General features: G+C 44.4%; 1 protein-coding gene across 1 annotated transcript in view; it reads left to right on the top strand.

Annotated features, from left to right (window-relative positions):
* LOC147712486 (protein FAM107B-like) overlaps positions 1–27421 on the top strand; it is a 79672-nt gene that overhangs the window by 21286 nt on the left and 30965 nt on the right. Inside the window, exon 3 of the mRNA XM_086920345.1 lies at positions 18939–19059. Within this exon, the coding sequence (XP_086776471.1) occupies positions 18939–19059 (121 nt within the window). The remainder of the gene's footprint in view (positions 1–18938; positions 19060–27421) is intronic.

Below are 27421 nucleotides of genomic sequence, written 5' to 3' on the forward strand. Positions count from 1 at the left end.
GAACGTAATAAACACAGAGTGTCCACGGGTCTATCTACAACAAATCAACCTAAAAAAAGACATGGACCAACAAGACTAGTGTGTGACAGAGTGCCCTACAGGTATGCCTAGTGGATAAGGATACCCATCAGTCACTATCCGATACCGTCCTAGTCATCATCTGGGCTTCCTTGTAACCATCTCATAGTGAATCATAAAAGATGTGTATGAGGACTAGATCGACACGTCCAACATCTAATTATGAAACACAGAGTCACTTAGAAGGTGTTAAGTGAAGGTATTAAGTGATGGGTAAAGGATGGAAAGAATTACAGTGCGTGAAAATATGTGAAATAGTGGTGAGTTAAAATTGGGTAAATTAGAGAAACCTGAATTAATTATTATCGCTCATTTGCCCAAGATTAAAAACAGTGCAAAGAAATGGCAGTTGTAACAAATATCTGCCAATATGGTTTATATGGTCAACATGTTTCAGCAGAAAACTAGGACACTATTATCCTCTGCGTTCATCAGAACCTCAATCAATAAATTGCTACTGCAATCAAGTGAATATGTAAGAGCTTGATAAAATCAATGAACCATTTCACCTGGAATCCTAGGTGTCCGGTCACTCCTCATGTGTGTCGATTTCTCAACCACTGTAGAAAAATCATGTTGGTTACATGTCAAAGAAAGGGAAAACAAAAAGAAAGACATTGGTGTCTCCAAATGTAGACATCCTCTTTTTGTGCAATTGTCATAAGGTACCTATTGCATCAAAGTTAACCTCAGGCTGTACACCGATATGCAGTGTATGACTGTTACTCCTTACCTAATTATCAGGAGGGCACGGCCTCAGCTCACCTGGCTGCGGCTCAGGGGGAAGATGCACCGCTCTGTTAAAAAAAAAAGAAGGCATGGGTCATGTGACCCATGTCACATGACCAACTCCTTGCAGTAAGTATGTGCATGTCAGAACAGTTTTCTACTATGCCTAATGAAACCACTGCACTAATAGCTATTTACTATCCTCTCTGATTACTAACTTTGTTGGTGATCTTGTAAATATCGATAAATCCCCAAAACTCTAGGAGACTTTAATACCTCTGATGAATTAGATGCCAAGCCAGGAGGAAAAACACTGTTGATTTCATGGTGACAATCTGTCTGCTGTAAAAAGTTATAGAGCTGCCTACAAATGTGACCATTCTCTTTGTTTAGTATTCTGGTATGAAGACCCATTTGAGGACTTATTTCTCCCCTATGTGTCAGGATGGGAATATCTCCTGCATGGTTATATGAACATGGACCCGATTGCACATATCCATGGTATTTCTGAGTTTTAGTGCAGAGTATGTGCAACAGCCATGCACAGTGGTGTAACTGCCCCCATGGTGCAGGGGGGTGCCGATCTCCAGGGGGCTCTCCGGCACTTTGCAGGGGCGGTGGCTTAGAGCTCCTGACTGGGTTTGGAGCATGGAGGCACCCTCTATGTACTTAGCAGAGGGCACCTTCAAATTTTGTTACACCGGTGGTAATGCATGCACACTGAGCCTGTATGTGTAAAGCTTCTGAATCTCTAGTACGAGACAAGCCGTTTCCCGGACTCTGGTAGTGTAAGAGAATGCGGTTAATGATTGAGGAGGGTGAAACACTACTAAGGCAGAAGCCGTAATCCTTATCAGGGTGAAGTCACAAGCAAATCCTAAATTAGCCTGTGCTCAATCCCTTGGTAGATTGGCACAGAGCAGTCAGGCTTAATTTAAAGGCAATGTGTAAAGTATTTGTGCAACACTTCAAACAGTAACACAGTGAAAACCCACCACTGAAGGAACCCACACCAGTTTAAAAAAAAAATCTTATTTTTAAAATAAATTAAACAAGACAACCAAAACGACAAAATTAATTCAGTAGAACAGGAGATAAGCAGGTTTTAATTATTTATTGAACATAGCTCTAAAAAACACAAAACGACAACTGTGGATATATGGACATTCTGCACTGGGGCAAAGTCACAAGTTCTGGCCTACCACAATGAAGTGCAGGATGGCTACAGGGATCCAGTTAGGCCCTCTGAATGGGAGTGCTTTAAGTCCTGGTTGTGGAGCGTTTTGAGGTCCTGCGCCGAGGATGCTTTGTGGAGGAAAGGGCATGTGTCAGCTCCGAGGTGCTGCAGAGCTGCGATGCGAGGTCTTGCATTATGGCCAAGGATCTCTTCGATGAGGGCTTGTGGTGCGAAGTACGGCACTGAGGATGCATTGCACAGTCGAGACAAAGCTTTGGTTCTGAGGAGCTGTGAGGCTGCAATGCGAGATCCTGTGTCATCGAGGATACCATTGACAAGAGGTTTACAATGCAAGTGCCTGTTCACGGAAAGCTTCGCACAAGTGGAAGTTGTAATGTGGGGTGCCAGCTCAAAGTGGAGTCCTTTGCATTGGGAGAACTCTTGCAGCAGAAGCGATGGGTCGGTTCTGCTTGGGTTTGCGCTGCACAGGAGGAGATGTGTTGGTTCTGCTCGTTCCACAGATGGACTGGCAGAGCACCTTCAGGCTCACTTCAAAGGGTACATATGGGCCGGGATGCCCGCCACCCCTCCCAACACCAATTCCCCATGGGAGGAGACAGACACATGTTTAAACTTTTGGAAGGCGGGGGGGCCTCACGACCCCCCCGGCCGTATTTATTAAAATATGAAACAAAATTTAAAACTATAAATTAAAACGTTTCATGAATCATGTACAAATTCAACTTCAATTACATTTTGATGAAGACAGGTTTTTGGGCTAACCTTAACAAATCTCTAATACAAAGGTTTCCTAGCCGAGTCTAGCATCCTGAAAATGCATTACATTTTTGAATTTGTACAACCTGGCATTAAGGGCCAACGGCAAGGTCTTAACCGGTGTCAGATCCCTACCAACTTCCCGCCCTCACGGTGTGAGTGGCGCATGCGCAGAGGACTTTACCCTCGCAGCCAACTGTAACTTCCCTTGTCGTGGGGGCCCCCTTTCACTCGACGCCATCTTAAGGTCGTCCGAGTTCTCGTGCGAGGTATCCGTAAGAAGGACAGCCTGGACCCCCCCCCCCCCCTTCCCCACACTCTCTTCCGCCGGAGCGGATATCCGGCCCCCGGGAAATTCGTGGGAGGGGCATATAGCTTTCTCCCCCTGTGGGGGGCCTATGGCCGTCTCCCCCTGGGCGACCCATCTGTAGTGGGTGCCGCCCCCCATGGGAGGGGCCAATGGCCACCTCCCCCCGGGCGCTCCATCCATAATGGGTGGCGCCCCCCCTAGGGACCTTGAAATCACTGCTCACCGATCATGACCTTACCGCCACAGGCCGGATAGTTGACCGACTATCCGGCCCCCCCACACCTCCTAAAGGTCATGCCTCCTCAAGCCCACTAGCCAAGCTACGAAGTCTCCTATGAGTAAGTCATTCCCCGCCCTGGACAGATGCACACCATCATTCAAATAATGGTGATCCCCCCTAATACACCCATGGGGAATGCTTTGGAGATGAGCGGAGCGAAACAGTTTCTCAATCTTGTTGTTGAACCTCTTTACCGAGTGGTTCAACGCTGACATAGACAAACCCCCCCCGCCATATTCTCCTGGGAATCATGTGGGACCAGGCGATCGTGCACCCAGGGAGCCTCTTGGCCAACCAGCTAACTGCAGACAATATGTGCTCAACTAACACCCGTCTTCCCAGTCTCACCAAGTCATTGCCTCCCACATGTACTATGATTACAGATGGCGGTGACCTGTGCCGCCCTAAAAGTTCCTCCACAAAAACTTTGCAATTGGTCAATACAGAGGCCTCCCTTCCCATGGAAGGTCACTCTGAACCCATATTCCTCAGATGCGTAGATCGCGTCACCTGCTCTGAATATGTCCCCGGCACGCCTCACGTATGAGTGGCCCACGACCCAGACCACTTGATCTCCATTCGGTGATCCCTTCCCGCTGGTCACCTGGTGTTGGGCCGATCCCAATTTCGGCCCCCGTAACAGGCTTGAGAAACTGTAATCCAAACAAAAGACAACAAGCGTGAGTGCATTTCATCAGTCTTTTACAACATGGGCAGGCGCACATTCCTCTTGAAACAATTCGAGGACCAACTGCCTAACTATTTCACCTCCTCTGTCTGCATACCCCGAGCCGTAGCTTCTGTAGCGGCCCCTATTCTGAATGAGTGGGTACCAAAATCACACGGGTTCAAGCCCGCCGCTGCAATCGTAATTGCCAGCACCCTCCAAAATTGAAATCTTGTCAACGGGATGCCGTCCTCGTGTCTAAGCAGGGTCCCCCCCCATGTTGTCAACCTCTGTTTCATGTAGGCCTCCACATGACCTACTGGACAACCGGGGTTCCCCCGAGCGCGCTGCAACACCACACTACTCCCCAACGCCTCCTGGTCTGTTTTGGACCTGGCTATCGAGATCAGCAGAGAATCGCCCTTTACTTGGACGTGATCCCTGCGTAGACCTCCCTCCACATCCTTATTCCCGGCCACTAGTTCACTTACCCCATAGAATGCCAATGCGAAAGCTGCTCGGAACAGTATTACCTCACTGCTCGAGGAGCATGTCTCATCCAGTTTCACTAGTAATGTGGACAATCTATCCAACCCAATCGGGTGCCTGTTATTCTGTCTGCGACCCTCCAGGCGCTGCCAGCCACGGAGAGCCTTCCTGACTAAGAAGGAGTTCGTCGGGTCCCGTATCCCGTGGAGCTGTGCCATAAATGATATGGCGGCCCTATACCTGTTGGCGGTCGCCGCCGACCGGCCTTTCTTATGAAGTGCCACCAGAAATTGGAGCAAGGACTCTTCCCGCCCCCATCTATGCTCCCCTACCGGCCCCAGAAAGGCGCAGTATGAACGGAACGCTCCTTCATAGGCTTTCCTCGTCCTGGGCTCTAAACTGGCTGCCACGAGGTCTTGTAGTCCGGGGCACCGATCTGCCATAGTGCTTCGGGGAAAGGTGCCACCACTAGTTCCGCTGTGGGTAGATAACCCCTGAAAGCCTGCATATTTGAACGAGAGAGTGCGTCAGAAATTATTCAGTACACCCGGCACATGCCTTGGCCTGAACTGTACATTCAATCTCATGCATCGCAATACAATTTCTTTCAACAGTCGTAAGATCCATTTGCAGCGTGCAGCCTGGTGATTAATGCACTCGACCACTGTCATGTTATCTGACCAAAACACTACTGAGCGGTCCTTAAAGTCTTCTGGCTATGCCATCAGAGCCACCCAGATGGGGAATAGCTCCAAGAAACCAATGTTACCTGTTAGGCCGCTTGTGTGCCACCACGCCGGCCATGTTTGTGCCGACCACCGGTTTCCAAAGATTGCGCCAAACCCCACGCTCCCCGCCGAGTCGGTCCACAATCCTAGTTCCCCCGACGAGGCTGGGGGTTTGTTCCACACCACTCGACCGTTGAAATCCTCCAGAAATGCCAACCAAATGAGCATGTCCTGGCGAACCTCTGCCGACAGTCTAGTGCGGTGGTGTCCCTCTTTAAGGCCCACCATAGCCTGTGCTATGGAACGAGAGAAAGGGCGAGCCACCGGCATCACTCTTAAGGCAAAGTTAAGCTGACCCACTGTCTGTTGCAACTGGTGTAGGGTCACCTTCTCTTTTCGGAAACATTGTACCAGGGAAGCCCTAAACTTGGCAACCTTCTCAACCGGCAGACGGAAACACCCCTCCTCCGAGTCTAATTCTATACCCAGAAACTCGAGTGAGGTAGATGGCCCCACCGTCTTACCTGGCGCCAATGGGACCCCAAAACCCCGCATGAGTATGCAGAAGTCCTGCAATGCCTGCGCACAGTCCTGAGTGCCCGCTGGGCCCAGAAAGAGGAAATCATCCAAATAGTGCATCACCTGTCTATGCCCTGTGGCCTCTGTGAACACCCATTCCAAAAAGGAGCTAAACATCTCAAAATAGGCACATGAAATCGAACAACCCATGGGCATGCATTTATCCATGTAGAATTTCCCCTGAAACGAGAATCCCAGCAGGCGCTGGTCTTGAGGGTGTACCGGGAGTAACCTGAATGCAGATTCAATGTCTGATTTTGCTAACAATGCACCGGGGCCCAGGCGATTCAAAAGTACGACTGCGTCATCGAACGATGCATACTTCACTGAACATACCTCGGGTCAATAGCTTCATTAACTGAGGCCCGCCTGATCAGGGTATCGGTTCAGCCAAGGGGTCAAAGCCAAGATATCTACGGGCGAAGATGTTTGCTTCCGAGGCCCCACATCAATCCTGCTTGGATCCCCCCTTTCCTCCCGCGCCATTGGCTTTAGATCGGCAACTGATTTCTGGGTGTGAGGAATTTCCACAGCCCGAGCATGCGTGCCGGAACCTCCACGTTCCCTGAGGCCTGTTACAAGTTCCTTTGTTAAATCCCCAACAAACCCCTTGCTTGCCTCCATTCCCGCTAGACCTGGGCTGGGAATCCCCCACTGCGCTCGCCCGAAAGGGCTGTGACGGCTTCGGATGGAATCCCCCAGAGCCACTCGTGCTTGGCACCGAAGTACCCGCCGGTCCTGGCAAGAGCTGAGCATGCCATGGCACTGTATCCAAACAATCCCATGTCAAGGCCTGGTTAAACTCCTTTGCTTTTCTAAAGGCAACATCATAACCCTTCCATTCATTTCCCCCATACATCGCATGGAAATCCATGATCCTGTTCTGATAACATGCTAGGTCAGTCAACACTTCAGGTTTACGCTCTCCGATAATTGCCGTGAAGATAGAAAAGGCCCTGACCCAGTTCACCATGGTCTCATCGACCCTGAATTCCGCCATCTTGGCCCGCCATACACTGGGGTGCCAGAGATCTTTCTGGGTCTTTGCATATTCTAACTCCCGATGGTCGGTCAAAAGTGAAAACATGTTAATGTACTTGTCTCCCCACACCATCTCTTTTGTAACCATGGGAATATGTTGAGATAAACTTTCCCGCCTTGAGGGTACCGGGCCCTCCCCCACCAAAGGCAACGCTCTCTTACCGGCTTCAGCCGAACTCCCAGCTGTGTCCGTTGTCTTCTCCCGACCGTCAGCCGTGACCCCCGTCGCCATCTGCGGGGAAATAGAAGGTACATTCGCCATCCCGGCATCCCTTGACTGCCGCAACTGCTCAATAATTAATCTGGCTTCTTCGGCCGGGTCTCCCGCAGCCGCTGTTCCCCCCGCTCCCTTCTTTAGCCAGGGTAATACCGCTGCTGCTAACTGAAGTGCTGATTCTGGGGGCATCTGGTCATCCTCCAGTGGCGTGATAACCACGGGAATTGGCAACCCCCCATCCGGTCCTGGTACCGGGCTGGCCGCCGGCGCGATGGGAATGTCCGCGACGGGACTCGGTGGAGTTACTACTGGGACTGGGGTCTCGCTGGGACCTGCCCTCCCCTTCCTTTTCTTACCATTATCCCCTGGGGTGACGTTCGGCAATGCCGGTCCTATGACCTTTTTAGGCCGTCCCACGGGGGCATTCTGGGCCTCCACCTGTTTCCTTATGGCCGCTAGGCCACGACCGAGCTGGTCAACTTTACCCAACTTTCGGTCCATCACCGCCACTTGGTTCACCAACGTGCGCAGCATTCTTTCCATCTCGGAGCTCTTTCCGGATTTCTTGCCAGGCATGTCTTCGATCACTCCGTCCGACTTGACTCACAAAGGTGACTCGATCTCCCACACGCCTTGGTACTGAAAGAGAAAAACAAGGATTACAAGTTCTCAAAAAAGGCAGCTTGTTTCCTTGAGGGCTCACGAGCGATGAGTGGTGCAGCCTTCAGAGCACAGGAACAAGAGGAAGCTTTGTTTGATTCCCGCGCTATTTATCCATCTGCGGGAGGGCGGGGGCCCGCCTCAAGAACGCCCATCCATGCACGGACTTCCGGGCGGGTGTCTAGGTGTCTAGGCCAACCTCTTCTGGGCGGGAGGGGCGTGCTCCGGCTACGCCGCTTCGGGCATACCAGCCGGAACACGCCCGCCGCCCACAATGGTTTCCCAGGGGATCGGGGCACCCATCCGTACGTTCGGGGGGACCGAGTGGTCTCCCCTTTCCAGGACTGGCTTGGCACCAATTGGTAGGGTATGACTCACAGATGGCAGAGTCCTCCCTTCCCTGCCTGCAGCCCTTTCTGTGGAGGCAGGACACAGCCTATTCAAGTGTAAGTAGGGATGTGCCCAGCTCCACCTTCAATTCGCCAGTGCTGGCCCATCTAGGCACACCTAAGGTCTCTATTGTGTGTGACTGTCTAAGATGAATACACAAATCCGAACTGTCAGCTACACCCAGTCTTGTGACCTTGAAAGAGGCTACAGACACGAAATGGCTAAGGCAGGAAAATGCCAACTTTCTAAAAGTGGCATTTTCAAAATTGTAATTTAAAACCCAACTTCATGATAAAAGAGGATTTTTCATTGCAATTTCAAAGACACCAAACATGAACTACTTAACTGCTTCCAGTTGGGAATTATCCTTTTTTTAACCCCTTCCATGCTCATGACGAGCTCAACTCGTCATGAGGCACAGTGGAGCTGTGCTGATGACGAGCTGAGCTCGTCATGACACCAGCAAAATGGCAATTTCCAGCACAGGGGAAAAATAACCACAGCAGCGATGTGGTTAAATGTATTAAGGTAACTCTAATGTTAGCCTAATGGAGGGGGAGCCCTTGAAGTAGTGAAAAACATGTTGAAAAGTGTATCACTACCAGTACATGTTAAAAATTAAAAGTGCATGTCTAACTTCTTAAATGCACTGCACCCTGCAATCTTGGCTTTCCGGGGCCTACCGTAGGGGTGGTTTGCATGTACTAAATAGGAAGGTTGGGCCTGGCAAAGGCTTTATTTTGAGTGCTTGCATCATTCCCTTTGGTTTTGCTCAGTTCGGCAGGGTAAGCCCAGACTTGGGTCCCTTGCTCACTTTGCCACTGGATTCAAGATAGCCTGGCTGATGAGGGTTATGAACCCGAAAATGGTTCCAGGATGCTTGTTTCCTGTCCAGGTAATACATGGCTTGGCAGTTCGGGCTGGACTGTTCCCATGAGGCACAGGGTCAGACTGATTTGCATATGGCCATGTCTGAACTGTGGTGGCGGAGTGAGCTAAAGAATGATGATGGATTAAACCCAGATCAGTTGACTGGGGGTGAGTTCTTGCAATGTTCAACACTCCATCGATCATCCCCTTAATTTTGCTCAAAAGCTTTATTTTGCCAGTTCGAAATGCCAGATGAAAACTGCACACGCAGACTACAGAGGTATACCTGAGACATGTTTAGAGGGCTAGTTAATTGAGTGGCACAATCAGTGCTGCAGGCCTACTAGTAGCTTTTAACTTACAGGCCCTGGGTACATATAGTACTACTTTACTAAGGACTTACAAGAAAATTAAATATGCAAATTTGGGATAAGCAATGTTACCATGTTTTAAGGAGTGTGCACATGCACTTTAGCACTGGCTAGCAGAGGTAAATTGCTCAGAGTCTAAGGCCAGCAAAAACAAAAACAGGAAAAATAAGTGGGGGGAAGGCAATAGGTTTGGGGGAAGACCACCCTGAGGCTGACAGATCTAACAGATAGTGAGAAAAAAGCCTTCTGGGCTTGCTTTGCAAAATTCTCTAAAGTGGCATAGGTGACATATTCAGTGTGTGGTCTGTGTGCAAAGAATATATGAATACTGGTATTAGGAATCATTATGGCATGTGTACAAGGAGTTTCAGGGGACTAGTATAATGAATCTGCCTGGCATGTGAAAAGTGGGAGTCATTTTGGATTTCCCATGGGAAAGCACAGCACAAGATAGAGGCTGGGTAACCACCTCCCACAAGAGCAAGGGGCATTGCTAACATTCCTGAAGCTTTTGTGAAACCCCAGACACTAAGTTGTGGGATGATGGAGACAGGGCTTCCTATAGAAATGCAGCAGTGGCTTTAGAGAAGTGGCCTACATGATTGGTGCTTCCCTAGCTCTCTCATTAGGATAGATGGAGTGTGGAGACAGCTTTCTTCTATGTAAATGTAGAATGAACCATTTTCAGGGCCTGCCTTTTGTCTCTCTCATCAGGTTCTCATCCAAAAGGATGTCTGCTGTGAGGACTTTACCTCTAATTGTACTCTTGTTTGGAGTGCTGTTCCTAGAGATTTTTCTCTCACTCCCTGCTGTGGGACCATCACCTGAAGACAAAGACCATGTTTGGTCTAGAGAGGAGGATTGAACAAACTGAGGGAACCACCTCAAACTGGTTCCAGAAAAGTGGGAGTGAAATTAACATTCCTTGTCTGGAAAAGGACTATAAGAGAAAGCTTGAAACTTCCTTAATGGTTCCAGGAGTTCTAACTGACCGAAAAGGAGACTCTCTGCAGAGTGTTAAGGAACCTCTTGTGATCCAGAGATGGTATCACTGACAGCCATGCTCCCAGAGTTGAAGGGACATGACCTGAATGTCTGCTACTACTTGAAGGAGTGCCATTGGTCTGTTTTGAAAATCATATAGTACCAAAAGCAAGGCGGTGAGGACAAAAAAAGTGTACACTATAGTCACTGTTCAGAACTTTTCTTCAAAGTTTCCAAAGAAGACGCTCAACTCTCCGTAGCCCACCGCTCCTGGCCACAATCCTCAAAATGAAATCACAAAAATGGAAAGGAACATCTTATAGTAATGTCCATATCAACAATGTATTATTGTATTTCTTCAGCAAACAATCAGCAGGCCAAGTTCCAACACAATTTTCCAATTTGTATTCTAAAATTGTTGCAGATGAAACAATATGTCACACATTCATGAAGTCTTTTCGGCCTACATGTTTCATCCTATACCGTACGTCATCAGGGCTCTTTATTCAAATATTACAACTAGTATTGATATATTTCAGTCTTTATAATTATTCAGTGGTTTCTTCTTGTACTCCATTCAATTAAGTCTAAATGATGAACAATTCTAATTACATATATTAATCTTTAAATATGCGGTCAACCTCTTCTGGCTCTCCAATTCCGAAAAGCAGTTTACCTTTCCTGGTAAAAGAGGGAATCAGAGGTCATCCCTGCACGAGGATGTCTGCCCACAAGAAGTCCAGGTACTGTGACCTTGGAACTGCCCAAACGGACAGACTGGCTGGTGGGATGTCACAGGAGCTGACTAGCATGCTGGGGTGCTGGACCGCAACCCCACATGTGAATCTGCTCTCCTGCACTGAAAAAGAGAAACTGAACTGCCTTCAGAGGCATTCCAAGTGGCATACCCTTACTGTCTATGATGTGTGTTGGCTCCAGCCCTGACCTTTGACCCCCTCCAGGCCCTGGATGTCCCTACCATGTGCTGCTCTACTGGCAGCACAAGTATTGTACGTATTCAGCACATCCAGCTAGGCCCTCAGGCCAAGGTCCTGCTGTGTGGAAGAAAGTAAATGCTAACTGAACACTGGCATAAGGAAACAGTTTAGAACAGACTAAGGGCAAAATGGCTAACTACTAAGATACTGTGCACTGTTAAGAGACTGCCCTGCAGGTTGTAGACCCAGTAACGAGCTTGCACTTCCTACTGTGAGCCTGCACTTGTAATTTGCCTTCATATATTGCTGTTGCCTTTTGTGCAGCACCTCAGAACACTGTTTTTTTGCTTACTCTATTTGTTTCGTACTATTTAGAAGGTGAAATAAAGTATTTTTTTCTTTTTCATAAAGCTTAAGCATTAACTATTTTTGCATTCTGACCTAAACACCATGTACCTATATCAGTTAAGGAACTCCAAATACAAGTGTGAAACTATTGCATATATTATTTAGAGCCAGATAGAAGAACTGGATAATGAAGAAAAAGTTGTAATGATTTTTGTGTAGTATACCATGAAAATGATCCAGGAAGACAATACTGTTGTCAGGCTATCACAACCCACACTACCCATTCCCAACAGAAATACGCCTACTGTACCCCCAAGGTTGCCTTCTTGATTTTCCCCAAAACAACCCACTCGCCCGATCTTGAGGAAGACCCTGTCACCAGTTCCAGTCTAGTTGAGACCCTGATGCTGCAGTTGGCCCTTTAGAAAGATAAGACTGAGGAAAATACAACAGTTTGGGAGTGCGAGGGTGACAAGTTGAGATAAATTCCCCAGAACAAGAGGAATGGAGAAGGAAGTAATGGGCGGAATGTGCATGAGAAGACAGAAAAAGTGAAAAAGCTAAGCAGGAGCAGAGAAGGGAAAGATAGGATAAGGAACAAGAAAGACACAAAAAGAGAAATAAAGAGAATTGGAGAGAGATCTTCAGCTGGATTTGGAAAAGGAGAACCTCCGGATTACAGTACAGAAGGCAAGCTTTAGTAAAAGTTATTGTCCCTCCAACTCTGAGGAACTCTCATTCAAGGTGAAAAAAAATAGCTGCTACCCATGTTTGTACTTGTTGTGATGTTTTTGAATAGCTTTAGATTTACAAGATTGCTTGTAAACCTCAGTGTTCGAATGAGAAGTCCGAGGCGGCCACTATACTGAGTCTGATGCCCACTGAAGTGATTGATTGCACTGGGAGATGCTTGAGGCCGATGACATGAAATCACAGCCAAGTTAATGAGTTGCTTGCCCACAGTAGGAAAGATAGTCATTGAGAGAATTCTGATAAACTATCAAATTAAATATGACTGAATGAAGGAAGCTCTTAACAGATGAGTAGGGCAAAAGCAATCTCAGTATGTTTAGGTATTCTGTGAGAACAAGGGAGTGCATGGTATTTAACAGTATATGAATGAGATGTTGCTTGATTGGGGTTGAGTGTGTGAGAGGAAAATTGTTGAAGGAGTTTCATACTCCTAATCATTCAATGTTACCAGATTGACTCAAAGAGGAGTGTTCTACCCTACTCACACAATGCTTTTCTGATTTGACATAAAAGGATCCAGTGAAAGTTGCTGTGTTGGCTGACAAGTAGTTAGCTAACTATTCTTGAGCAGCATAGTTGCCAGTTCAATAGGGAGAAGAACTTCTAACAGACTGGTTCCAAAAAAGAGGGGAAAGCCTGAGCCTTTTCCTGGGGTGAAGGCTAGGACAAAAAATAGAAAAATATGGTATTATATTGTAATTGCATTTAGATAGCACTTAGTACCTCTGATGAGGTGTTGAAGCTGTTTGCTGCAAGTGGCACACTGCTCTAGAACCCAAGGTTTGTGTGTTGTATTCAATATCTAGTAGCCAAGTGTAGATTAAGATGATTTAGTCAGATTTAGTTGTAGATTAGTATATCCATGTAAATCAGCAACACCAGGAGCAGCCTGCCTGCTGGTCACCCCATACTCCAACTGTCACACTTCACCACACAGGCACCCAAGCATTCCATCCATCCTCATCACACCAACATTCCACGTAGAACACTCTCACTGGCTGAGCAGCTAGGACTAAGGTAACAGGGGAGAAGCATGAATACTCAAGCAAGATATAACCAGCTGTGTTAGCTAACTATACCTGAGCAAGTCCAACGAGGAGAGAACTCCCAATGAACTGGCTCCAAAAAAGAAAGGAAGAGCCTGTGTATTTTCCTGGGGTACAGGCTAGGCCAAAATTTGAAAGATTATGTATTATATTGTAATTGCATTTAGATAGCATTTATTACCCCTAATGATGTGTTGAAGCTTTTTGCTGCAAGTAGCACACTGCTCCAGAACCCAAGGTTAGTGTTAGTAGGGTACATTTTTTGTAAGATAGGCAAGGAGTTTTCCTACACACCCAAAGGTTGTAACTTGCAGTAAGTGACACCAGGAAGGAATTACAAGAACGATTATGATGTTAAGGATGCCGGGACTAGCTACACTCCTTATAGGCAGCATTCTATCTGCGTGGACTGGGACTCGAGGGACCCCGTATTGTTCAACCTAGAAGAAATGGACATCTGGTAAAGGGTCCCAGATACTTTCAAGCATTTTACCTCCCCATCCATTTGGCTAGTCCCCGTATCTAAAATGATGAGGTGGCATTCTCTCCGAGTGATTTAGAGTTTTTTGGCTCTTCACCATGTTTGCCAAAGTGGCAGTACACCTACTCTGTTTAGAGTTGGGTGGACCAGCATATTTCTACCCCGGGCACAAATGTATCATTACCAGGGACTTCAACATGAGAGACCTGTGCCATCTGAAACGACGCCAAGGAGATAATGGACGGACCACCATGGAAGCCTACATTAACAAATTTAACCTGGAGCCTGTGAACCAAGTGGGGCAGCCAAATACGAAACAACAACCTACATTCAAAACCATTTCCATGCTGGACTACATCTTTCTGAGCAAGAATCTACTTAAGATGTGTGAAGAATACAAGGTGTCACACACTACTGCTAGCGATCACCATCCAATATCCATCCTTGTCAATATAAGCACCATTATGCATACAGAACACCTAACTGCTGGTAAAAAGCTTTATATGCACAACTGGCCCTCAGAAAAGTTGTCCAGAAACTATATTCTCATTATCTAATGCATTGCTTTCAGGAAGGCAACCCACATACAAAGGAAAACGTAGTAGAAATGGGTCCGCCAACCTTATTGACTTTAAAGCATTTAAAGAGAGCAAAAAGCGGTGCCATCTGGCAGAGTTACAGTGTAGGAGAGAAAAGTGCCCGCGAACAAAAACACTTTTGAACACTGCTAGAAGACAGCACAAAAAACTGTATGGCAGTTAAAACAAACCATCATAGATGATAAATGGAAACACAACTATGCTCTGCTGGCTCCCAATAAGAACAAGGAATTTTGAAGTTATGTTAATGGACTAAATGGTGGAAGCCATATCCATAATGCCGTACCTGGCAACAAATGGGCAGCCCACACAACAAGGCTATATGTCGACCAAGACAAACCCACGGCAAAAACTATGGAAGCAGAAGGCAATTACCTCGATGAGAATGAGAGTGAGGACCTTGCCCCTACAGAAAAATAAATATTAACCACACTCAAAGGAATTAGGAAGGACGGGGCTCCAGGGTCTAATGGGTTACCAGGAAGCGTCTTCAATGAGGATTGAGACTTCTGGGCCTCCCACATGTATTGCCTATTTTACCACTGCTATAACACCTCAGGAGTACTGGGCTCTTGGAAAGGCTCCATCTTGCAACCCATCTAAAAGAAAGGAGACGCTTCACAGCCGGAGAACTATAGACTAATCGCATTACTAGACGTTGGCGGGAAGGCATATGCAAAAGTACTTTTGAAAGAGTTAGAGGCATCTGTAACAAATAATCAAATCATACCGCAATACCAGAGAGGACTTTCACTATCATATCTGACAACTAAGGCCACAGAGGTCACCACCCCTCCACTATTTGCATGCTTTGTCAACTATAACACCGCTTTCAATGGCATCGACTGTAACATACTGTGGGCGAAACTTGAAAGTGGGGCATATCAAGGAATCTCCTGGCGGCCATCATGTCTCTCAATACCGGCACTTGGGTCCGCACACAGCTCACACGGACATCTGCTACAGCCAAGATCTAGACGAACAAAGGGCTAAAACAGGGTTGTGTGATGGTTCCCACATTGTTCAACGTATATACTGCGGACCTGGGAGACGCACTTCTAAAAACCAACATCTTTCCACCCAAACTGGGCCATCTCAGATTACTACTTATGCAGTATGCGGATGACCTTGTCCTGGTGGACAAAACTAGACTAGGTATGAAAAGGGCATTTAAGACATTACACCTTTATAATACAAAAAAGAAATTCCAAGCCAATTCAACTAAAACTAAGGTGCTGGTATTTGGCCACAAACCCAAAAAATCACTACTGGTATGGCATCTCAGCCCATTATGAATTGCCACTGCCAATAAGTATACTTATCTGGGAGTACAAATCTCAGATACTGGTAAAACAACATTACCGGCAAAAGCGGCTAAGGTCACACATGCCCTATATAAATTACATCATAAGTTTATAAGCCATTCAACGGAGGGCATTCAAATACAAGCCAAGCTAATTCCATCACTGACTATGGCCATCTTGCTTTCCCTAGCTTGCTGACCTACAAATTGGAGCACTTGCACATCATAGCCTTCAGAAAGGTTTTTAAGCTGCCATATTCCAAAAGGCGCACACTGATTCAATCAGAGTTCAATATAACAGCAATGGAGACAGAATGTAAAAAAGACATAGTCAAATTCCATCATCATTTGATTAAGGCAAGTCCTGGTACCATCAGGGAAGCACTACAAATAGTCTTCGCCAACAACACTAGTCATTGGGCAAGGTACCTCGTAACAGCCAATAAGACACTGGGTCTGCCAGCTGATTTTCTAACAGGCCCTCAATTAACAACGGCCGGTTTAAAAAAACCTTCTAAAGAAGCAGAGAAAGATCACATCAAGACAACAGGATCTTGAAAGGATCAGATCCATTTGTGGTGCAGAGGGCCTTGTCTACGCACACAAAGCTATCCTATCTCAACCATACCTGAAAGCAGGATTAGGCAGGTAAGCCCTACAGATCGTATTGCAGACCAGGCTCCTAACATTACCAATACAGGATTACAGGGTACATTGGAAAAATGCACCGTCAGGAAGCAGTGGATGTCGCTTGTGCCAATATCGCACAAAATCTGTAGAGCATGTCATCTGCTGTTGTCCAGTCTTGTTAAGACGGAGGCACCTATATCTAAGAACTATGTTCATCCAAAACAGAGTAAGATCATGCAAGGAGGCTCTAATGTTTATCTACACCATCACAGTGCCAATGGAGCTTGCGCAAATTGGAAGTTCTATGGGTAGCTGGAAAGACTCTATGTTCAATGCAAGACCAGAAGACAGCAGCAAAATAACACACAAGCCACAAACCACCAGCTATGGCTGCAGCCTAAACTTTTGCACAATCACTCAACCATTTTTACAGTATAGTTCGCCCATCTATCACTCCGTAGCATGTTTTACCTTTTAGATGTACTCATAAAAATGCACTTATCCATGATGCAAATGTCATATTGCACGTCTGCATGCCTACGCTCCCATGCCTTTTAGTCTAGCTCCTTTTTTATGCTGTATCTTGCCTTCTCTTTCAGATGCTCTTTCAATTTTTTGTGTGACTTTTTAACCAACCAAATGCTTTTGCCTATGATGTAACGTATTGAATTTGTAAATGATTTTAGGAAATCATACAATAAAGAATTTGTATTGTATTGTATTTGTATGACAGCAGCGTCGTGAGTGGTCTGAGTGCAGTAGTTCCATGCTCAGACTGGGAGTCGGAGCCTGTGCATGTTCTCCACCCGGCTGTACAACACAGCCGGTGGAGAACATGCTAAGTGCACATGACAGTTTGGCTGTTCAAACCGTCAGGCTAACTTAGAGAGTGCTTACCACTCATCCCCCTGCTCTGTGGGCAACCCTTCCCCACACCTTCGGAGCCTTCTGAAAAATAAAACGATACTTACATCCGATTGTAAACTGAACTCTGTAACAAACGGGAGCAACGTGGTGTCCGGCACGGATACATATTGAAGAACTCTGAATTTGAATTTGAAAGGAGATAGCGAACTGGACTGAATATTGTGGACACGTCGCACGTACCAGAACCCCAATGTGGGTTGGAAATATCACCACATTTCAAAATTTACGGATTTGAAGCATTAGCCTTGAGGAAGTCGCGGGAATACACCCCCCAAAAAAGCGACAAAACACGTGTTGGCTTTGGCTGTTAACAACTAAAAGACAAGAACACGGAAATAAATATAAAAAAAAGAACCGGATTGAATTTTTCATAATTTATTGGCATGATGATGATACAATGAATTTTTCTCAATCACAATAGGGAAACCTGTTTGCAAACATGACGTGTGCTGGGGAGTGAAGTATATTGTGCACTGAGTTGAGGTTCGTAGTTTGTGGAGTTGGGTGGTTCTCTACACCTTACAGCACCGTCCCATATTAATCAGCTTGTGTAACTCTACCTAGAAGCGCCATCATCCTAGTATTAATACCCCGTTTCGAAGGAATTTGATACTTACATGGAGTTATTAACATCTTATTTTTCCTGTGGCGCGACGCTCTTCCACCTTAGCGAAGGAGTCGCCGCTGAGAATGGATTATATCAGACTCCGTTGGCTTGAATTAATTGCTATGAACACTGACACAATTCTCAAAATGATCATTAAATGTGAGTTGTGCAGAAACCACTATATTAATCTATGGTGCTTTGTGTACAGTTTTAGTGATAGTGACACTCTCTGCCTCTGAGGTGTTGAAAACCCCTTAATTAGTCTACAGAGTTGACAATGGTTGTTACTGAAATAAAGCCCTTTTACCTGAGGCATGCAGTCCTACTGAACTACAATCTTGACAGGTGTATGTAACTCAAGTTGAACTTTTTTTTCAACTCCAAATAGGCAAAAGGTTTCCAGTTCTGGGATTTTCTATTAAAGTCATTGTTATCAGTTGTGTCAGTCAAATTGGGTTAAGGAAATCAACTCATGACTACAACTCGCAGAACACCTCAGGTTCCAAAGTCTAAGGTCATGACTGGAAACATGGTGCCCTTACCACAAGACACCAACTTTTGTATTTTAGAAGGCTTGATAAACATCTCCTCTCATCAGCTGCCGTGTTTACATGTTAGGCGAGTTTGAAAAGTATCTCATCTACCAGCTGCAGTGTTTACATGTTACCAGAGTTTGAAACATTTCTTATCTATCAGCCACAATGTTTAGACTGAGACACTGAAAAATATCTTATCTACCAGCTACAATGTTTAGACTGAGACACTGAAAAATATCTTATCTACCAGCTACAATGTTCCCATGTTAACAGAGTTTGAAAATATGTTATCCGCCAGCTGCACTGCTTTTTAAGCACTGCATTTTGGTTCTAGCATTCCTAAATATCTTCCTCAACATTCTTCCTTGGTGTGAAGAACAGTACTGTGCTTTAACTGTTGGCCATGGTTATTTTCTGAGGCAGAGCGCAGCACTTCGGAGACTGGAGGTGATGAATCTATCAGGCCTCGGAAGCTTCTGAACCCAGTGAAAGATTCGAGGAGTCACAGAGAGATGCACAGGGAGCTGCTCCTCACTCACCGGAGGTATGTACTCCCACTGGGAGAGTGGCCGTATGGTTCAGTTTAATTTCACTGTAATCCAGTAATATGAGTGCCATCGCATACCAAGCGTTGAACAACTGGAACGCCTCCTGCTAGTAACGGCAGGAAACGTGACCACCCTAAATGCTGGGTTCTCTGTAGACGAAACATCTGACCGGCTTGTTTTTTTCTTGGTGGGGTGAAGGGGAGAAGATGTGCCCTAGTTAATAATTTGTTGACTGTGAAACGAGAGTGTCTGAATTATAATACTGGCGTCCCTACTTCCCTAAATCGGTTTGTTCTTTGATCCTCAGTTACCTTTCCTGTCAAAATTGGGCATGCTTATTTATAGGAATACAAAAACGCTGTATAAAAAAAGCTGATTGCGGACTGTGTGGTGATTGAGGGATAGTTTTGGGAAGTTAACATTTTATTAATATTAAATAATTTTTGACACTGTAGCATCTTGCAATGTTGCTTTATTCAAGATACATAGCCTTTTTGTCTTCACTATAGTAGAACAATTATGTTGTCAGCCACATGAAGTGCAATTATATATCTCATATTTAGTGGTCAGAGTAGTGTCCATAGCAGTATATAGTTCAGCAAAAGCAATATAATGCACATTATGGTTGTAAATGCCCATTCCCCTAAAACCTTAGACGCTCAACCCTCCCCATCGACCATTACTGACCATTTCCCCTAAAGATGCAAGATCACTGAACTGAGCATTTGGGCCACCTTGTATGTTTGCCATCCAGTGTCCCACTTCCCATCTCTTGGGTCTCTTTCATCAGGCTGGTCTAGTATCAGGTGAGTCTGTCAAATGTTGTGCATTCCTGCCCATTCCACCAAATCTTCTGACGATTTATCATCTTGACTTGTCTTTTTCATCCAGATCTCTTCCCCCAACACCCACTTAGACAAGTCTTTTTACCATGTTTGAATGGGTTGCCCCCGTGGCCCCAATCAATGAATTATGACTTACTGTTTTGCAAGTATTCAACCTAAAATTGGAAAGTCATATCATATTCTACCATTACGTGGTTTAAACAGTCAATTCCTAACGTGTGTTTATTTATATCACTCGCTGCCATTGCACGCTCTCCAGGATACCCTTCCACTTCCAGCGATATTATCCTGCATGTCCATACCTTGAGCAAGAAGGCTGTGGCTGCTTCTGATACACCATATCTTGCAGATGTTCCGTTCCTCATAGGTAGATCCTATCCTTTTTGGAGTTGGACCCATTCTGTGTAAGACATGAATTGTACTGATTTAAATCTAGGATTGCTAGGAATGTACTTCACCCGGAGAGACAATTTTACCCCAGAATTCCTCAAACTGGGTAAGCATGATGGATGGTTGAAGAGAAAGTGGAGCCATGAGGGGCAGCGTCATTAGGATCAGAGTCAACAAGAATCACCCTATTGTCTGGCAGTGCTTATGCATTAATTTTGTAAATCCTTCCCCCCCAAAAAAATGACAAGAAAAAAATAAATAGTTAACATTTTGTTCATAACTCAATTTGTCATAACCAGGCTGCATTTTAACATAGATCAGAGGTGAACACAACTTGTGTAGACCTTTATGTGTGTCCATCAAGTCTCATAGTAATGGTACTGGTACGAAGGGTGGTTATTTCATTTTATTTTGATATTATATATAACGTTTTATATAGCGTGGACGTGACCCACAAGGGTATCAGAGCGCTTTACAAAATACAGTTACTCAAACATGTGCTTGAAAAATCAGAATGTAATCTCTGGTTTCAAGTTCACATCATACAAGAGAGTAGAAGATTAATGTGCATATTGCAGAGCAATGTGTGCCAAGTGTAGGTGATAGATTTTTATTTTATGTAAGATAGGTCAATTTAAATTTCAGATTTAATTACTGGATTCAGACAATTCTTAGCATTTGCATCCCCCTCAAAAAATAAGATAAGGAAGTTATAAAATAAAGATTCTAAAATCACGAACCGCTATATACTAGCATTCTCCCCGATTGTGAAGTTTTTAATAATGCAAGTTGGGGAGTGGCTAACATTAAGAGATGGGGTGGGTAATTTTAGGAGCAGTGTTCTGAGCAGTCGTTCTAATAAAAAGTACTGTGTAAAGAAGTGGAGTTTGGCAGACGTTTGATGCCTGCTTGGCTTCTTTTTTTTAGTACAATTGCCATGCTCAGTCCATGATGACTTGTTACCTCCCACCTTGATCATTTGAATATTTCATGGAGATGTGTTGGATGCATGCATTGGCTCAATGGGGCATGTATCACTAAGGTTTGTAATTCGTTTTCTCTTGTTGTTGACCTTCATGCCCTTTTGAAGTGTTCTTGGTTTTTCTGCTGTATTTAGTCAGTGATAGCAATGGGCTCACACCTTCTGCTTGTGCTGCCAGTGTAAATCATTGACAGGATGGCACTTCTGCCACAGGCCCATAAGATGACAGTGATCACTGCCCTGCCCCACCCCACCCTATTTAATGTGGTGGTGACTGCCAGTAGTTTGCCGTAATGGGGTAGGCAAAATACACTCCCACTTTAGAGTTTCTTTCAATGTGTTCTTTGCCTTCAGAAGCTCTGCTCAGACAAAAGGAATTATGACTTGACCGGAAATCAGGCATTCCTGGTAGGCAACGCTAAAGAGGGGGAAATAAGTCACAGATAATCCTGTACATTATGAATTTGCCCCTCTCATTCCTTACAGCATCCTACTTATGTCGCTTTGCTGCTGGGAGGTTGTATTACGGAAACAAGTATGCAAATATTTTGCATGGCTTAACAATGCTGTCTTTACAACAACCACATCTTTACCACACATGCCTCTACCACGAATCTCGTTGTAAAGGCATGATTGGTAAAGGCATATGCGTTGTAAAGATCACATCCCAGCCCCCCCCCCTCAGCTCTAAAACCCCACCCCCAGCCCTGCAAATCTCCTGGACACCAGCCCTAAAAACTACCCCAACCCCCTGCCCTGAACCCTAAAAGCCGTCCCCATCCGTAAAAATGACACTGACCCGAACCCCCTCGCTGAACCCTAAAACCGGTCCAAGCCCTAACAATGGCTGCGACCACCCCTGAGCCCTAAAACCCACAACCCCCTGTCCTAAAAACTACGACGGCCCCAGGCCCCGGCCCTGAGCCCTAAAGCTGGTCCGAGCCCTAAAAACTACCTGATGAGCCCCCCGCCCTGAGCCCTTAAACTTGGCCCCCAGCCCTACTTACCTACCCGCGTCTCGAGCCTTCCTGTGCAGATCCTTTTTGTTCCGCCTTCCATTCTTCCCGCTCATCCACTCTGTATCTAGAGCACTGACTGCCTTTGCCGGGCATATGTGTGGTTAAGGCAAGCGTGGTAACGGAAAGCGTGGTTTGCCAGTGTTGTAAATGCTGTTTCCCCTGCTGGGAACCAGGACAGAGATACATCCTCCAATGTGTAACAGGAGGAAGCAGAACCCATCATGTTGTGCAGCCTATAATGTTATCCGACTGTACGATGTGTCCCCAGGCCACGCCCTGTACAGATGTGGGCCCGTCCTAGCTTGTCAGATCCCAGAGGAGACTGGACTGGGCTAAATATATATGTCATAATGGGGAAGCGAAAGGTAGATTTAATACAGCATACAGGGAATAGGGAAAAGAAAGCTATTCCTTGTAGTAATGGACAATTAAACAAAAAGTCCTCGCTGCTTGAGGAAGTTGAGTCATTGTGAGTACCAGTTGAGAGAGTTGAGTCACAGAGGGATAAGGCAATATCTGCATAGGGACTACATGGTGGGGATAGTGAAGTTGAACATTCTGATCCTGATAACACTCTGCCAACGGAATTATTTAATGACGATGGGTTCATCATAAGAAACAAATTGACAAAAATGTCCCAGGCAAATTGAAACAGACTGCCCTCTACCGTTCTTTGAAAATGCCTGAACAAAAAAGTCCACAAACTAATTTACTGATGTTTATTGCAGTTAATGACGGAAACAAAATGGCCCCACTGTTCACTTAAGCTATTATAAGTTCATAATCACTTTTCCTCACTTCATCATGAGAAGTCACAGAAAAAGAAACTACGAATGCATATGTGCAAATCAATGAAGGTTGTTGTTGCTCCTGTGCATTCCAAATACAGTCCCTACTTAATATGCTTGCAGAGATTAATGAAAGACTAAAGACTGTGGAGGTGGAAAAGATTAGTTCAAAGCGAGGAAATCTGGACAAAAGTGGCCCCCATTTATTAATAATAGGGTAATAGTCGATCTGCAAAAAAAATACTCAATTGTCTAGTAGCGACAGTTTGGTTACTTAAGGTGTGAGGAAAAATGTTGTCCTTGGGAGCAATGAAAAGGGCACCCTGAGTGTTCGGAGAGGTGAAGTAGTAGATAGTAGTGAGGCACATAACCACAAGGGATGTCCTTCTCCAGAAATGGTTACTCCTAGGCAGACCAAAGATCCTGCATTTCTGGAGGCCATTGCCAAACCCTGTACAGGGGATAGAAGAACAAACTGGTGGGGTAAAGGGGTAGAAGGAACCTGATTATGAGCAAGCCTAAGGGACATCTTATTCTAACATCATGAGTAGCATGATTAGATTGGCTGCTGGTATGACTGACAGGACTGTTAGATTCGGAGTGAGTGATTATGGGGATTGCCTGATGATAATTTTGTCTAGCTAGAAGGAATCTCTAAACTTCATGCATTGTTAGAATCAGACATTGCTTATAAAAAAGGTCATTCATTGGATCGGACTCTGAGGCAGTTATTAGTGATTTGATCTAATATGCAAAATATTAAGAGTGTAATATCTCTAGGGATAATTAAATAGCGGTAATTGTAACTGATCCAGAGATCATAAAAAGGTATTTTGTCATTAGATTGTTATACCATTCCTTTTGCAAACCCAAAAGTTAAGTCCAAGTCCTTGATACCACCTTCAATCTTGGACAGTAATGTCATCAGGATGCATGTTTTGCTGCTTTAGGTGGCCCTACGGGAGTAAACGTGGTGTGAAAGCATCAAGCCATAGCTCTACAGCTGGTAAAATGACTGTTCATGCCTCTAGAATTGCTTTAGCAAGCCCCAATTCTATGATAGAGCCATAAAAGAAGAAGACACAAGGGGCAAACATGTAGGAATAGAGTCATGGAATATTGCTGGCCCCAGTAACAAAACCAAGAACCTCAGCTGGATAATCTATATAAAAATGTTTGATGTTTGTGTGCTCAAGGTAATCTATTCAGAACTCCTTATTCGCATGGAAGGCACTTCAAATTAGTGCACAGAGCAACAGCTGCAAATATGGATCTTCCCTGCGGAGTTTAACTGTGTGGATAAAAGCAGACTCAGATTGTGTGATAATAGCAAAAGAACTGTGGCAATAATCATATTAAAAACTTGAAGATAAAGTTTCAAACCAGGGAAGATTTGAGTCTATGTAATATGTTCAACATGGGCAATAGTGGTGCAAAGTAATCCCCTACAATAGGGCTTCTAAGCAGACTCCTTGAACACCTACTTGAAGAAAAAGAAAAATAATACTGCCCTTATAGCAGGAGATTTGAAATAGAGGTTTGATCATATCCATATTGTTCAAAATATATTAAAAGAAGAGGATAGGATCTGGAAGTTCTCCGAATTAGAAGCAGTCCAACTCCAGACCACCAGGACATTAGTCCTTCACGTAGCTACATGAATGACTGGGCATGGTTTCTGTTCCTTGCAATGGCTGTATTCTTCCAATGTTTAACAATGGAAGATGGTCTCTAAAGGGAATATAAGTGAAATTGAAGTTGTAATTCTTGCGGACAGTTATCATGATCCACTAGTTCTGTCCTTGAAGCGTGAAAACTTTGTAAGAGCTAAACTTAAACGTACTGGACAAGCAACTTTGGGTCTACCTAGACAAAAGAATGCACTGAGTGTGACAAAATGTTTGTGGGGAATTAAGTGGGCACTCTTTTGGACAAGAACATTTTAGCTAAAATATATTCAATGTCATTGCAGCTATTGAAGGTTTACAAAGAATTGATCCCACAAGTAATGATGAGATATTGGTTATACATCTTTGTTCATTTGCTAAATTGCAATGGTATTTGACTAGGGAGATGACTATTACAACATTATCGATCCTTGCAGCCCATGAAAGGCGTGACAGTAAGTGTAAATCTTCAAAGCACCAATGGATCTTAGCTCTGAGGAGCAATAATAGGAGTAATACACTCGAAGCAAGGAGGGTCATGAGGAAAATCTTTCTGGCATTTAATTGCTTATGTTAGCCTAACTGCTGCCACTTTTCCTGAGATCCACATACTTCCAAGAGTCTGCGTAAAAAACTTTTAAAACATATATAAGTTAGACATACACGGTCTGTTATCCCATATGGGCATATTTACAATGACTTTTGATGAATGACAAGGGATCATTGATAATGTTTGAGGTACATTGTAATTAGGCTATCTGGTTTTAGGTTTAAACCTATATTAACTAATAAAACACAACCGTAAGGAAAATAACCATCACTGGTGTAAACATATAAACACTGAAAAAATAAATTTGCAACCACAAACTAAGTGCCATTCATAGAAAGGAAAAGATGAGTGAAAGAGTCGTTTTTATTTCTTCCTGAAGGGGCCAATACAATGTAACTTTGTTATATAAGGTAGCATCAAGAAAGACTGGACTAACATTATTCTGCTTAAGTTTTGTTGTTCAAGTATGTCGCTAAAACATTTTCTCTTCTTCCTTCTGCTTTTTTCAATTTTGTGGTCTTTGTTCTAAAGATGCAGTGTTTAGAATCATGTTTTGGTCTTATTTCATTATTTTATAAACTGTAGAGAATCGGGAAGTATCAAAATCCGATTTAAAATGTTGGCTACATTTAATTCCACTAATAGGTAAAATGGCTGGTTCCATAGGAATCTTTCAAAATATGTACCATCACAATTACCCACCGACAGAGAATGGGTTAAATCCTTTGATACATCAACTTCCTTTCTAGTGATTCAGTATTGATTGTAAGTGAATTGCCAAACACCCCACTCGTGAAACATACAATGCAAGATGTAGTGACAGGTATATGTGAAAAGAATGTTGTCACCAAGCATCTGAGATAGTGGTGAAAACATTACACCAGGCGTTTGGTAAACCTGGAACACAGTGTCATTTGGAATGTTGCTGAAAAAAATTCCTTCCAAGTTCAATAAAGATTTGAGCGATATTGTTTGTATTTGCAGCAATTCAATTACGTATATGAAAAAGTTGTATGATGGTCTGTCAAAATCAATACCTGAGCTGAAGTGCTTCCCTGAAAGAGATCCTTGTCACATGCTAGATGGTATGCTGAAAGCATCTTTACAATCTTCAGAGTTAATGAAGAATGCTATTAACTTTGTAGTCCATTCTGGTGCAGTAAAAATGTATTTGGACCTCATATACCCTGTGCATACGCTACCTATACACATGCACTATCAGTGCAGAAAGCAAGCAATAATTAAAATTAAATTAAAATTCCATGCACTCCGGAAAAATACTGTTTCTGTTGTTTTTCATGGCACGAAAATGTCTAACCACTGATAACTACTGTTTTTAAGGTATTGAAAAAACTGAAAAAACTCCACCAGAATTTACCAAAAATAGAAACTGAAAACAGGAAAGCCTAATTGTAATTAATGTATGGCGCCATACATTTTGAAAAATCTGGAAACTCACCAGGACTTGACAAGTTCCAGTCCATTTATTTAAATTAGAGATAACAGTATGGTTTTATTACATTCAGTCAGTGGCCAATGTGTTGTCCCTAAAGAGCTCCAATGCCTTTAACATGGCTTGAGGCTGAAATTGTACCAGTCCATAAAAAGGAAAGTCTGTCTAGCCTGAAGAATTACAGACCTATTAGACCCATTTGCAATCTCCAAAAGCTTTACTCTAGATTGGTGTTAAAGAAACTAAAGTAGTGGAGAGATGATGGGAATGCTCTTTCTCATTTACAAGTAGGGTTCAGAGAAAAAGTCAGCAATACATACAGTCCATTTACTTGAATTTAGCATGGAAAGAGGTAGTGTTAGGTGACTGATCTTTATTTGTGGCATATGTAGTCTTGAAATCAGCCTCTGAAACTGTCCATAGATCTGTTTTATACCAAGTTCGCTAATTAACTTCGTTTCTCAAGCAGCCTTTAGCACTAATTATTTTTCTACCTGCTAACTGTGCCACAGTCAGGTATGGCCCAATGCGGTGACCACCACAGCATTTCTTTTAAACAACGAGGTCAGGCAGGGGTGTGTACTAGCGCCAACACTGTTTACCCTGCTCTTGAATGGTAGCAGAACACCTATCCCCATGTTCACAGGATGCCCCAACGCCTACT

This window comes from Lissotriton vulgaris, chromosome 5 (genome assembly GCF_964263255.1).
Source record: "Lissotriton vulgaris chromosome 5, aLisVul1.2, whole genome shotgun sequence".
Lineage (NCBI taxonomy): Eukaryota > Metazoa > Chordata > Amphibia > Caudata > Salamandridae > Lissotriton > Lissotriton vulgaris.